This window comes from Zeus faber (assembly GCF_960531495.2).
Source record: "Zeus faber genome assembly, chromosome: 2".
Lineage (NCBI taxonomy): Eukaryota > Metazoa > Chordata > Actinopteri > Zeiformes > Zeidae > Zeus > Zeus faber.
In genome coordinates this window covers 7,516,461-7,530,301 of record NC_137189.1, presented here as the reverse complement: position 1 = coordinate 7,530,301, position 13,841 = coordinate 7,516,461, and the positions used below count along the sequence as shown (strand labels likewise).

At 42.7% G+C, this 13,841-nt stretch overlaps 1 protein-coding gene across 1 annotated transcript; it reads left to right on the top strand.

The window, feature by feature from the left end:
* The first annotated feature begins 2,426 nt into the window (after nucleotides 1-2,426).
* Nucleotides 2,427-8,948, top strand: ubxn2a (UBX domain protein 2A). Its single transcript, XM_079996912.1, has 6 exons — nucleotides 2,427-2,880; nucleotides 3,180-3,297; nucleotides 3,903-4,012; nucleotides 4,631-4,768; nucleotides 5,885-6,046; nucleotides 7,951-8,948. Exons 1-6 carry the CDS (start codon nucleotides 2,837-2,839, stop codon nucleotides 8,132-8,134), a joined length of 756 nt encoding a protein of 251 aa, XP_079853038.1. The 5' UTR covers nucleotides 2,427-2,836; the 3' UTR covers nucleotides 8,135-8,948.
* Nucleotides 8,949-13,841: the final 4,893 nt, after the last annotated feature.

Sequence of the window (13,841 nt, the reverse complement as noted above, 5' to 3'; positions counted from 1 at the left end):
CGCATGTGTCTAGTGTACTTGTTGATAAGCTGTTTCAAGTAAATATATAATATAGAATAATAAATTATATATAGTAGATATATGTTATATATCTTATATATATTACATTTCACTGCATATATGTATGAAAGTATGTATATGTATGTGACAAATAAAAATCTTGAATTGAATCTTGAATCTATATATATAAAACATATATAACACACACACACACACACATATATATATATATATATATACTACTCACAAAAAGTTAGGGATATTCGGCTTGCATGTGAAATTTCAGGATGAACTTAAAATGCTCTATAACCTTTACAGGTGAACTTAATTTGACCGTCTCTAAACTTTTGAATGCACATGTCCAACTGTTCAATGTTTCAGTACTTTTTGCACAACTTGCTGTTCTCTAACAAGGAGCTGAACGGCAAAATTCACAACAGGTGTTTGATCCATGAATCGACCAATACATTTCCTGGTTCAATTAGAATTGGTATTTAAACAGTCCTCTTCATCATGCTGTTCACATTTTGACATCGTGAGACCAAGATGACACCTAACAACTGATCAACAGTACCTCGCCATTGCGAGGCTTCAAACAGGATGTTCTCAGAGGGAAGTGGCCACTGAGCTTAGAGTGTCACAGTGTCATCAGGAGGTTGCAACAGAGATACAGAGAGACTGGAAGAGTCACAGAAAGGCATAGAAGTGCACGTCCTTTGGCCACATCCCACGCTGATGACCGCTTCATTGTGAACAGTGCCCTGCGGAAGCAGATGATGAATGCCACTCAACTCCAGGCACATTTGAGGGAGGTGAGAGGCATCCAAGTGTCACGACAGACCATTCAAACCGTTTACATCAGCGTGGTCTGCGTGCTAGACGACCTGCAAGGGTACCTGACCACCCACCAGGCACAGGCATCATCGTCTTGCACAGACCAGGGATCATTTACGCTGGACGAGGGACCAGTGGCCTCAGTGCTGTTCTCTGATGAAAGTCGATTCATGTTGAGCAGAAATGATGGCCGCCAACAATGTTGAAGAAGTCAAGGAGAGCGCTATGCATCAGCCACTGTTGTCACCAGACGAGCCTTTGGTGGTGGTGGTGTTACAGTGTGGGCAGGTGTGTCTAGTCAATACAGAACTGCCCTACACTTTGTGAATGGTACAGTGACAAGCCCATACTACCTGAATAACATCATTAATCCAGTCATTGTGCCCCTGCATGAACAACACAGGCCTCATTTCATCTTCATGGACGACAATGCTCCAGCTCATGGAGGTGGCGTCATTGGGGAACGGCTGCTGGAGACTGGGGTACCTCAAATGGAGTGGCCTGCACTTTCTCCAGACCTGAATTCCACAGAAAACCTATGGGATCAGCTGAGTCACCGTGTAGAGGCTTGTAACTCTGTTCCCCAGAACCTCAATGACCTGAGGGCCGCCCTTCAAGAAGAGTGGGGTGCCAGGCCTCAGCAGACAATAAGTCGACTTGTGAACAGCATGAGACGTCGTTGTCAAGCTGTAATTGATGCTCAAGGGCACATGACGAGTTATTGAGTCATTGACATTTTTTGTTGAGGTAAACCCACCACTGTTGTTGGCTTTTGTTTCAATACATTGTTTAAGATGAGGAAATCACCATTGCATGCTTCTACTTAAATGCCCTACTTTCATGATATAATATCACTGTAGCGTGAACTTTTTACATTTTCCATAAATTTCACCCTACCTTCATATTTCCATAAACATTGCGTAGATCTACTTCAATGCTACAAAGCGAGTTTTATTTTCACAAATGTAATAGTTTTTTGTTTGTTTGTTTGTTTTTATCATGTTGACGATTTTCACGAAAGCGTATTTCTGTACTTTCTATATTTTCCGCATTTTTTGCTGAGTTCAGAATTCCTACGTCATCGACCGCGCTGCGCCTACGTCACCGCGCCGATGTCACAGGTATTGCTCAGCAGAAGAACCCAGTGATGGGTGGTTCGACTCTCCTTTCAGATTCGGCTCTAGACGAGCCACTCAGTAAAACGATTCGTTCAATTGTCCGACTCGTCGTGCGTTGCATGCACTTGGTGTAACGCACCGGTGAGCGAGGGAGTCCCGGAGAACGAACAAACCGTGGAATCCCAGAATAATTTCTAATTCCCTCACAACAAAAAAAAAAAAATGCAAAACGCGAATCACAAAAAATATATACATTTGTTTTCTGTCATAAAACAAATATTTTGGTTGAATGTGTCGTGTAATTCATTTACATTCAATATGAGTCACGCCACATGCCTTGGCCTTTTTTGGTTTTTGCATGCATGCATTTTGCTTTTGTTTTGCTCGCCCGCACCTTTGACTCCCGAGTCATAGAACCAATTCGTTCGCCAGAAAACGGCTCGTTCGCGAGTCTCGCGTCCCCACAGAGGAGCCGCTCCCTCCAACTTGTTGCGGCTGCTTCTCCGCACCCGCAATTAACGGCAAACGCCGAATCGGTGGATCGGTGTTGATTCCGTTCTAATGAGCGCAAGCGGAAGGAGAATTCTGATACGCGTCTAAAACGATTTTGCAGCGCGTCGGGCCCGCGTCGCTGTCAGCACGAGGCGGCGCCCCGTTATATCATTTTGGGCTCTCCGCCCCACAATAACCTTGAACAGAAATAGATTCATGGGTTTTTTGTACTAACCTCGTTTCAATCGCGGTCTCGTAATTAAGTCGAAATAAAGCGGCGAAATAAAGCGGCACAGCAGACTGAATGTACCGTCGTTTATATTGACTGGCACGTGTTAGTCCATTTTTTCGTGTTTTTTTTTTTATTCCTTAGATGGGAAATAAACAACACCATGAAAGACAAAGACAATATAGAGAGTGAGAAAAAAGAAAACCGGTGAGTTAAATAACGTTTCATTCCTACATTAAAGGAAGGGTCATTAAAGAAATGTTAAATGAAATTCAGTATTTTTCTCAATAATGTATATTTTCCAATAAATGCCAGGCTTTTGTACAAAATAAATACTTGAACAATTTCCTCACAATGTCATTTGACCTCAAACCTGTGATGTTATCAGTGGAAAAGTAGTAAGTCTAGACATTTTAAGAGAAATTAACTATACATCCACGCGGTATTAAAGTTTCCTTTTACAGAACTGATTGAAGCACTGAATTCTCTTGTCTTATTGCATCAAGGGTGAATAGCGGCCAAGGCGATGAAGTGGAGGAGGCTCCGATGAGGCGTAGCTTCTCGGTGGAGGACCTTCTAGATGAGGTGGAGAAGATCTGCAAAGATGCCACGGGATCTTCAAAGGTAGGTGATAGGGCTGTGTTCAGTTGGCTCCATCTTCTGAGCACGTCTCACTGGGTTGGGTTGCTCCTCCAATCCTACAGTTATATACAGTACTCAATATGCTTTTAATTACAGAGTCGTCTATATTCTAAAGCCCCAACTGCCTCCCTACCTGTCTAGTGCTGAGCATCCATACTCTTATGTCTTCATCGTTTGATGTTTCAGCTGGTCTCATTCAGATCAAGATCTCTCTTAAGATAAGACAACCCTTTATTTGTGCCTGCGGTTGGGTTCGTGTGTTACAACAGCGGAGGTTGACAGAAGAGTCTGAGTCAAAAAGAGATGAGAATAAAATTGCAATGAAATATTTGTACACGTCTATAAACAGAAGTTGATGGGGAGCAGCATGACTATGTCGACTTGTATGTTATGGTGTCGGATGCGCTAAAGTAAAATATAAGACTGTTCAGTGTATAGTGCAGAGTATATAGTAATAATATCTGATGATAGTACTAGTAGTAAGTGCTATGTTGTAATATGGTATAGCTTGTGTAATATAATATATATTTATATATATATAATATATTAATCACCATGTACGTTATTTTATATTATATCTTTATCAGGTTGAGATGGTTGTGAGGCTGTGGAAAGATGGCTTCACTGTGAACGATGAGGAGTTCCGCAGCTACGCCATAAATGAGAACCAAGACTTCCTGGAAGCCATTAAACGTGGGTAAGTTGCACACTCAGACTGTGAAGAGCATACCGTGTACACACACACACACACACACACACACACACACACACACACACACACACACACACACACACACACACACACACACACACACACACACAATCTAATGGCATGAATAATAATAATAAAACAATTTTTGTAATAGTAAGAAAACTGGTAATTGCATTACAAGTATGTTTCAAAATCCGTCTGAATCCTCAGATGGGTGCAGTTATATGTATGATAATGAGTGTACAAAGTTGTTAATATTGCCCTCTCTAACACAAAAATGGATCTTTATCTGGTGGAATACATCCCTTCATTGTGAACTGACTTCCACATAATTATCCTTCAATAACCACCGTCTTACCTTATCTCAGAAATCACAAAGAGTTATTGGAGCATCTGAATACTCACACCTCAGATAGGTAACCATATATCTCTTCAGTGGCAGGGTTAATTGATTCATTGAGTTATTGATACAGGGACAGACAGTCTATTAGTCTCCGGGGGGAATTTGCACCGAATAAGAGGTCAGACCCGAAAGACTACCGACAATTATTGGTATATTGATGCATCCGTCACTCTCCTGGCCTGGTGTTTAATTTGTCGCAGGGAGCTCCCGGCTGAATGGGAAAGCCGAGCGGAGGAGGAGGAGCTGGAGATCAATGTGGAGGATCTGACGGAGGAGTCCTACGTCCCCAGGAAGAAGCCCTTTCACCCCTTCAGCGGTCGTGGGTACCGGCTTGGCAGGTCAGACAATATGAGTCGTGTGTGTGTGTGTGTGTGTGTGTGTGTGTGTGTGTGTGTGTGTGTGTGTGTGTGTGTGTGTGTGTGTGTGTGTGTGTGTGTGTGTGTGTGTGTGTGTGTGTGTGTGTGTGTGTGTGTGTGTGTGTGTGCGCGCGCGCGTGTGTGTGTTGTTTTTATTGTATTTTATTTTGTATTTTTATTTAAAAGATTTAATCAGACTGTTAAGCATTTTTTTAAATTTCTAATCGTCAATAGACATGCACCAATAATCAAATTCCTAGTTCATGTGAATGCGCCTGGCAGAACAAAGTCATTCTGATTCTGATTCTCATGACTCTGGCGGCAAGAATTCGAATCATTTCAATATTCAAGGTTAAGATTCAAGAGGTTTATTTGTCACATACGTATACATACATTCATACATATATGCAGTGAAATGTCTTTGCAGTGCACCTGGAGATTATGCACAATAGGTTCTAAACCGAACATAATAGCTAACCTAATTTCTACCTAACTAACTAACTGATTACTAAAATGTATTGCAGTTAGTGAATAGAATAATAAAATGTAAAATAAAATAACATAAAAACAAAATAAGACTCAAAATTTTAGTACAAAGTCGGGGGTACAAAATGGAAGTGAAGGGAATAGATTTTAGAAATATTCTATCATAAATCTACCAGAAATTGACAATTTCATATTGTTATGGGGCCAATTTTAAATGACCAAAAGAAGATGTAACATAACACTTAAACCGTATATATTGTGTGAGCGCCTCGTGTCGGTTACGCACATTTGATTATTTTTTGTATTTTTAGAGCTTATTGTGCGTGATCACATTTCACTGCATATATGTATGACCATATATGTACACTATATGTATGTGACAACCTCTTGAATCTCTTATCCTGATTTATGCCACTAGGTGTCCTTGTAATTCCAAGTATCTGTAGCCAAGGGTCCTGCACCCCAAGAGCCGCAGTATTTAATTATGTCAAGGTATAATTATCCACGGGGCTCGGCTCTGCCTCCCGATGCACCTTGAAGGCAGCGAAGATACATCATTTATAACTTTTGCACTTTGATCTCTTTTTTTTTTTTCTTTCTCCGCACTCCCAGTGTCGCACCGCGAGTGGTGGTCAGATCGCCATCTGTGCACGAGGATGGAGAATCTCCTCCTATTCCCATGGTAACACTGGACCACGCCCTCCCCGTCACCTCGCTGCAGATCTGGTTGGCCGATGGCAGGAGGCTGGTGCAGAGATTCAATCTATCACATCGGTTGGTACCTAAACACATTGCTGTGCAGCATATACAGAGCTTAAACAAGTACAATTTAGGTCAACGGAAAGCAAAGTTGGTCATGTTATTGTTATTTGTATTATGTTGTCACATTGTAATTTATCCAGAGTGACTTCTTAAGAACGTGACAGAAGTGTTGCGAGTATGAACACCACACTCTCAACTGTCATATAATTCGTTTTTCTGAGCGTTTGCTGTCTTGTGCCTCACGAGGGGGACTGTCGGTAAAAGCGTTCAGAGATTACATAATGCTTTAGCCCAGCGCGATGGAGTGCAAGTGTGCTTAGTGCAGTATGGTGCATGTTATTCCCCCCTGCCACAGTGCATGGGTCTGCAGAAAACATAATCTGAGACGGAGCAATGGAGTGGATCTATAAAATCCCCAGAGGGATTGCGTAACTCAGATGCAGCATTTATATAACGGGGTTAGTAGCGGAGGGAAAGAAGGCTGAAGCCCTCTTAGCCCCAGCTATCATAACTGCCCAGGCGGTAGAGTCACCATAGGAGGGCCGGGGTCCTGTCTGTGTGGGGGCTCGTGGTCAATTAAACATGTTGTTGTCCCGTTTTTATGGTTTAGAGAGAATTCATGTGACGAGTGGAGCAGTTTGGCTCAGAACGTTTTACTATCGAAATCAGATGGTTGTGAAATTGCAAGTCTGTGACAACCATTGGTGGAAAGTAACAAAGTACAAGTACTTCAGTATATTTTTCAAGTATCTGTACTTAAGTATATTCAGTTTCAAATACTTTCAACTTTTACTCCATGACGTTTCAAAGCAAATATATATACTTTTTACTCTACTTAATTTTTTTTTAATCAGGATTTATATTTATATCTATCAAAACCAAGACAAATCAGGACATGCTAAGCACTCAGTAGTACTTTATGCCATATTATAGATTGAATATGACAAAGTAGTTTGTCTTTAAATACTTTATATACATTTAAGAGCAAGCACTTATCTACATATACTGAAGTAGAAACATCACCACAGTCATTTTGTGTGTGCCTATGTGTGGGCTGTGTGGGCTTAACGATTTGAGAAAATAACGAAATTGCAAATGTTTTAACCAATATCAACATTGTGATTTAGTTTGCAATTTTTTTTTTTAAGTTCCTTATCTTCTGTATTATTCATAGAACGCAAGCAATGCATCTTTCTATAGTATGACCAACACAAATTGAATACAGTCAACATGTAAACTGCTCTTTCCTGTAGCCCAGACCTATGTTATTATGAAATGAGATGAATTGAGGCATTCATTGATATGAATAACATATCTTTATTTAACTATTCATTTGTATAAAGGAAAAACCTTCAATCACAGTAGACTATTGACTGATTGGTTTTATTTAAAGCCTTGTAATTGTTTGAATCCGAAAATTAACTTTCGAAAAAAATGTTCAGTGTTTCAGCAGAAATGTATTATTTTTTATAAAAATATTACATGCATACATCCACCTACATCGTCTTTGTGCATGCAAGTGAATGAGCTTTGTCCGAGTGCCGCTCCGTGCTCTTATTTTGTTGTTCCTGCAGGTGCAGGGAGAGCTTTATGCTCATTAAATAAAAAAAGGTTAAAGAAAAAAATAATTTTTTTATTAATTTAATTGATATGAAAATAAGCGAATCTTTTCGATTTTTTTTAAGGAGGAATATTCGAATGATTAGATTGTGTAACATAAAAAAAAAAAATTGTAATCGCAGCCTTTGCGATTAAAACATTTGCATTCTATTACTTTGCAATGTCTGTTTGGGTTTGAGTAATCGTTCAGCCCTTTAACTTAGGTAAAATGACTATTGTGCTCCAGTTCCAAAGCAAAATATTGAATTTCTTAACTGTTCCATCTTTGTCATCCTTTTTTTTGTCTGTGTGTTCAGCATCAGCGATGTTCAGGTTTTCGTGGCACGCTGCCAGAGGACCTGTCCACCTTTCATTCTGACAACATCACTTCCCTTCCGAGAGCTCAACGAGGAAGAATTAAGTCTGGAGGAAGCAGATTTGGCCAATGCCGTCATTGTTCAGAGACCCTTGGACACGCAGGCACCTTTCGGTCACTCCTGACCCATCGGGCCTCGCAATCTACCCAACACGGGCTTCCATTCCCCCCTCAAAACCCCTGTGGAAATTCCCCTCCGAATCTATGGTCTGAGCAGAATTACCTAAACTAACGGTGGACAGTGTAAATGAGGCCTCCGCACACCCACCTGCACTGATACAGCTTCTGTACTCCTCTTACTGCTGGGCTCTGTTTTGTCCTTCTGAGGGACTTTCACTGGCCACTTCAGCTCTGCAAAGTGCAGACGGATTTGGAAAGAAAACCAAGACTGGCCCATGACCTCATGTTCGTCACCTATTCTCCATGTCTTCCCAAAGTGTGACCAGCAATTGTAATTGTTTGCACTAACTACAACGAACACAAGAGACACCAGTATTTAGGTTTGTATCATCAATGTTTACATTTGTTTTCAGTAGCACTCATCTGTATTATGCCTTGCAAAGCATTTTGAATGTTTTTGTCTTTTTTCGTTTGGCCTGACTTTTCCAGGCTGCAACATTTTGGATGATCATCCCGTGAATGATTGTTTGGGGAAGATTTGCTTTAAAATGCTCTTGTATAATTATTCTTCATCTTTTGCGCCAAATCACGAAATAATCTGTAAATAAAATGTCCTCAAAGCTGTTTGTTTGTATGTATATATATATATATATATATATATATATATATATATATATATATATATATATATATATATATATATATACACACACACTACTATATTTGACTTGCTGTATATGTGTTGCTGTTATAGTGAGCACCACTGATTTCAAAGAAGTCAATAACAGACGCATGGTGACTTGACAGTGGCATCTTTAGACCGTTTAGCATGAAAAGCATCTTAACATCAATTCAATTTTAAACCTTTACCTGTGTGTATCATTGGAAAAATGTATTAAATTGATTAAAACGTTATTAAATGAAGGTTGTAAACATTATATTGGATGTAGTCGGCTCCGTTATTTTTCCTTCTTTCTTTTAAGTCAGCAGTGTGTGATCACGTGTCATGCCTGCAAGCTTTCTGCCTGACTTCGCGAAGAACCCGAACACCATTATCCATCTTCAATATTTAAACAACGGCGGCAGGAATACAGGACAAGATGCAGTATGCCTTCACTAACAGCTGAGGACCACGGACCATGGAAGAATAAAGTCTTGGAATATCCACATTTTAGAAATAAGTCTTTAATGTCATAACACCCTCTGTTGAATTTCCTTCTGTTAATCCACCGTGCACGTTAAAGACTTTTAGCTGAAACTAATGTCTCTTCTTGGCTATAACTTAACTGACAGCCTGAGGGGATTTCGCTCGATGGAAAAAGAGAAGACATCTTCTTTGAGTTACATATTTAGTAAATGCTCAGGATGCATGTCATCATTGTTATTTTTTCAAAGTTCCACATATGCTTTCAGAATGGCCCGGTTACCTTTGGGGCAGAAAACCTTTCATTTTGTGCATTCCTCTTTAGCATTATCTGAAGCATGCCAATTCTAATGCAGGTCACCTGCATGACATTTTAGGGATGTTTCAGTGTTATGGATTCTGTAAAACAGGTTAAATGTTAAATTTGTTAGGAAGTCTGAGTTCATGGGTCTATGTCTGTGAGATATATGCTAGTCACTTCTGGAGAGGGCTTCGCTGCATGTATACACCAATCAGCCACAACATTAAAACCACTGACAGGTGAAGAGAATTACATTGATCATTTCGTTCCAATGGCACCTGTCAAGGGGTGGGATATATTAGGCAGCAAGTGAACAGTCTGTTCTTAAAGTTGATGTGTTGGAAGCAGGAAAAATGTGCAAGCATGAGGATCTGAGCAACTTTGACAAGGACCATATTGTGATGGCTAGATGACTGGGTCAGAGCATCTTCAAAAACAGCAGGTCTTGTGGGGTGTTCCCTGTATGTAGTGGTTAGTACCTACCATAAGTGGTCCAAGGAAGGACAACCGCTGAACTGTCGACAAGGTCATGGGTGCCGAAGGGCCCAAGTCCAGTCCGTCTCGTCCGATCCCACAGAAGAGCTACTGTGGCACAAAATGGTGAAAAAGTTAATGCTGCTACGATATAAAGGTGTCATAACACACAGTGCATCACAGCTTGCTGTGTATGGGGCTGTGTAGCCGCAGCCCAGTCAATGGGCCCATGCTGACCCCTGTCCACCGCCCAAAGCACCAACAATGGGCGCATGAGCGTCAGAACTGGACCATGGAGCAATGGAAGAAGGTGGCCTGGTCTGATGAATCAAGTTTTCTTCTACATCATGTGGATGGTCGGGGTTAGGGCCCAGTTCCGATTGAGCATCTGTGGGATGTGCTGGAACAACAAGCCCGTTCAATGGGGGCCGCACCTTGCAACTTAAAGCATCTGCTGCTAACAGAAGGGGACAGAGATGAGAGAGGGCATTAAAAATGGAGGAAAAAACTCATCAAAAATCAAACAGAGTATCTTAATTTATTTATCATATTAATCAAATATAGGCTACTGTAATAACAGTTTAAGGTGCATTTTTCTTCAACTAGTTTTCAACCAGTGAAGCCACATTATTGAAATGTGTGAATCTCCAAATACAATACTTCCCATATGTTAGCAGAGTTAAATTGTCCAGCGATTCTGGCGTACAAACACCAGTGCGAACTCAGAGTCTGGAATGACGGGCTTTGGAGAAATGGGAGGCGGAGAAGGGTGGGCGCATAACTTCCACCTGTTAAACGCTAACATCTGGGTAAATTCAGGATCCTGCTTCCAGGAGATAGCGAGGAGCTTAAGGAAAGCTGGCTCTTCACTTTAAAACACCTCCTGTGTAACTCCAAAGTCAAGCCAGGAGAAAGGCAAGCAGGGAAGCAGAGACTCTGTGGCACTGGGCAACTGAGGAACTAGAGCGCTGGGCAACGGAGACACGGGGGTGCTGGACAGCAGAGACTGTGGAGCGCTGGGCCACAGAGACTGGGGAGTGCCGCCCCACGGAGATTGGGGAGTGCCGGGGCGCGAAGACCGGGGAGCGCTGGGCACGGGGACTGGGGAGCGCCTCGGGGATCCTTGGAACCACGCTCCCTCCTGAGTGACTTCCGATGGTCCCTGGAGAAGAAAGCGAGGCTGACCCCCAGAAGGGAACTGCTGGGGCTCCTTGGGGGCGGGAACAGGACAGGTGAGTGCAAGGCCATCCGGATCAGGACTGTGGACTAGGCCAAGGGTAGGCTCCAGGCTCACAAACCCCCATCTAGTTGACGGGAGTGCAGGCGGAGGCGAGCAATCCGGTGCCTGAAAGAAATGTCCAGGCCTGGAAGCATGCTGGCGGCTAGCAGGCTGGTGACTAGCACACTGGTGGCTAGCAGGCTGGTGGCTACCAGGTCGGTGGCTAGCAGGTAAATCCCTGGAAAAGCCGGAAACCGAAAACCGCCGGAAAGCTACAAAATCTTGGTCTGCTGGGTTCATATTTGGTGAGATTGTTCTGTTACGAATACAGTCTGGTGAACCAAAATGCAGGACACAACAAAGGTTTAGGAGTACGTGCAAAGTTAAATGTAGAACAGGCAGGGGTCAAAACTAGGGGAACAGTCAACAGGAAAACTTTCGGCAGAGAACCAGGTTCCAGCCGAACAGGCAGAGGATCAGGATCAAGAAACAGGCAGGGAATCAGGATCAAGAAACAGGCAGGGAATCAGGATCAAGAAACAGGCAGGGATCAGGGTCCAGGAACAGGCAGAGAATCAGGATGAGGAAACAGGCAGGGAATCAGGATCGTAGAAAGGGCCGAGAATTCAACACGCACACAGACATAACGATCTGACCGAGACAGAATGAATGGGGAAAAGGTTAAATACAAGATGAGTAATGAGGAAGGTGAAGACAGCTGGTGAGATTTCTGACTGGGGACAGGTGAGCAGTGGCAGGGATGTGAAACCAGAGACAGACAGAGGGAGCTAGAGAGAGACATTGGGACCTAGAGACAAGACAGAGGGAGCGAGAGAGATAGAGGGAGATAACAAGCAAGAGCAGGGAAGGATCCTGACAGGTGTATCAGCAAGTAACATCACGGTTGCTTGCAGTGTGTCATTGTAATTTTTTAGAATGTAAACACTGTAAACACTGAAGTGGAATAATCATCAGTGAATGATCACACAAACATATACCAGTCTCTGGAGTCTGGGTCTATTGGTCCTGTTAGATGTGTGTGAGCCAAAGATAGAGTTGCTTTGACTCTCCCTGAATGCACACTTTGCAGCGTAGGGCAGATTTGTCTATTTTACCCTTGATTGTCATGCCATCAACAGCACTAATTTCTGAATATCATAATAGTTACAGTGGCCTAGGATCTCATGTCATGTTGGCATATCATAACACCCTTTACATTGGTCCTCATATTCATTATTTACTGTGTGTAAGTAGTATAGTCTGTTAGACTGTATAGTTATACTCTTGAATGTGGAATTCTGTACCGTCTCTGTGTTGGAGGACGTCTTTCCCTCTCTTGAAGATTACAATTGCTCTGCTGGCAGTAGCTGCTTTTACAGAAAAGGTGTCCTGCTGGTATGAGGGGATGTACAACGCCTGTCTCAGAGTCATGTTGTGGCGTTGCCCTCTGCTGTCAATTAAGCAAACCTCCGCGTCTCCTCTGCGCTCCATGATTCTATTGCACCTTGTGCCATCAGCCGACTCTACGCAGTGCGTCTCGGCCTGGAACATGTCGTCGAACTTCTTGAACTTTGCTTTATCTGTGAGGATATGCGAAGCTGCCCCCGTATCCACCACCAGACCTTTCACCTTGATGCCATGGCCTGGCTTGATCTCCACATCACCCTCAAACCTCCTGATCGCATATTCGTTGCTGTTCGTCTCCTCGGAAACTTTCATTGTCCCACCGCTGTTTCCATCTGCAGGTTGCGTCCCGATGTGTGGTGCTTTGACACTGACTACGCCAATGCTTGCGTTGACATGCTTTGGCTTTGTGTCCTCTCAGGCCACATCTAAAGCACACTATGTCCGCACTCCCAGCTCCCCCGTCACTTACACTTGCCAAAACGGGTCTCCCACTCAGCTTTACTCGCGCCTTCACGACGTTCGCACTCGGCTGCACTCACTTGTCGTCGGATGCTGTTGTGTGCATCTTCTCAGTGTCCTCGTGGCTCCGTAGTTTAGTTTTAAATTTGGCAAAAGGCATTGCCTCCTCATTTTGCGTGACATGAATAGGGAACGGTTTGAATGATTCTGGCAGTCCCTTCAAAATTATCGCTACTAACAACAGCCTGTTACTCAATGTCTCACCAGTGTTCCTCAATGCTGTGATGGCTGTCGCTGCGCGTATAACATAATTCAGTCACGCGCTCGCTGATCGACTTTTAAAATGTAGTCAGTTCTGTATACAGGCAAATAACACTCACTCTCTGGCGCTTTCCACCGCTTCTCGCATTACCAGTGACAAACTTCTATCATACAGAAACTGGATTAGCGCTACATATGCCTCTGCATTTATTGCCTCTGCATTTATTGCCTCGTCTTCCGCCAGTTCTTCTTACTCATTGGGCTCATTTAAAATAGTAGCCTTTAGCACTTGCAGCCGAAGATGGCCCAAAACGCACACGCACATTGTTATACAGTACCAGCAATCTCATTGACTGTTATCATTGCCCATGTCACAATGCCGACAAACATTCCTTAACTGAGAGCACATTTTCCATATATAATAACACCATATCCATATACAGTTGT

What these genes read in the sequence shown, in the direction of transcription:
- ubxn2a (XM_079996912.1), top strand. Translation starts at nt 2,837, where the DNA reads ATGAAAGACAAAGACAATATAGAGAGTGAGAAAAAAGAAAACCG. An exon ending in ATGCCACGGGATCTTCAAAG is followed by an intron (nt 3,298 to 3,902) that starts GTAGGTGATAGG and finishes TATCTTTATCAG; the next exon opens with GTTGAGATGGTTGTGAGGCT. An exon ending in AGATTCAATCTATCACATCG is followed by an intron (nt 6,047 to 7,950) that starts GTTGGTACCTAA and finishes CTGTGTGTTCAG; the next exon opens with CATCAGCGATGTTCAGGTTT.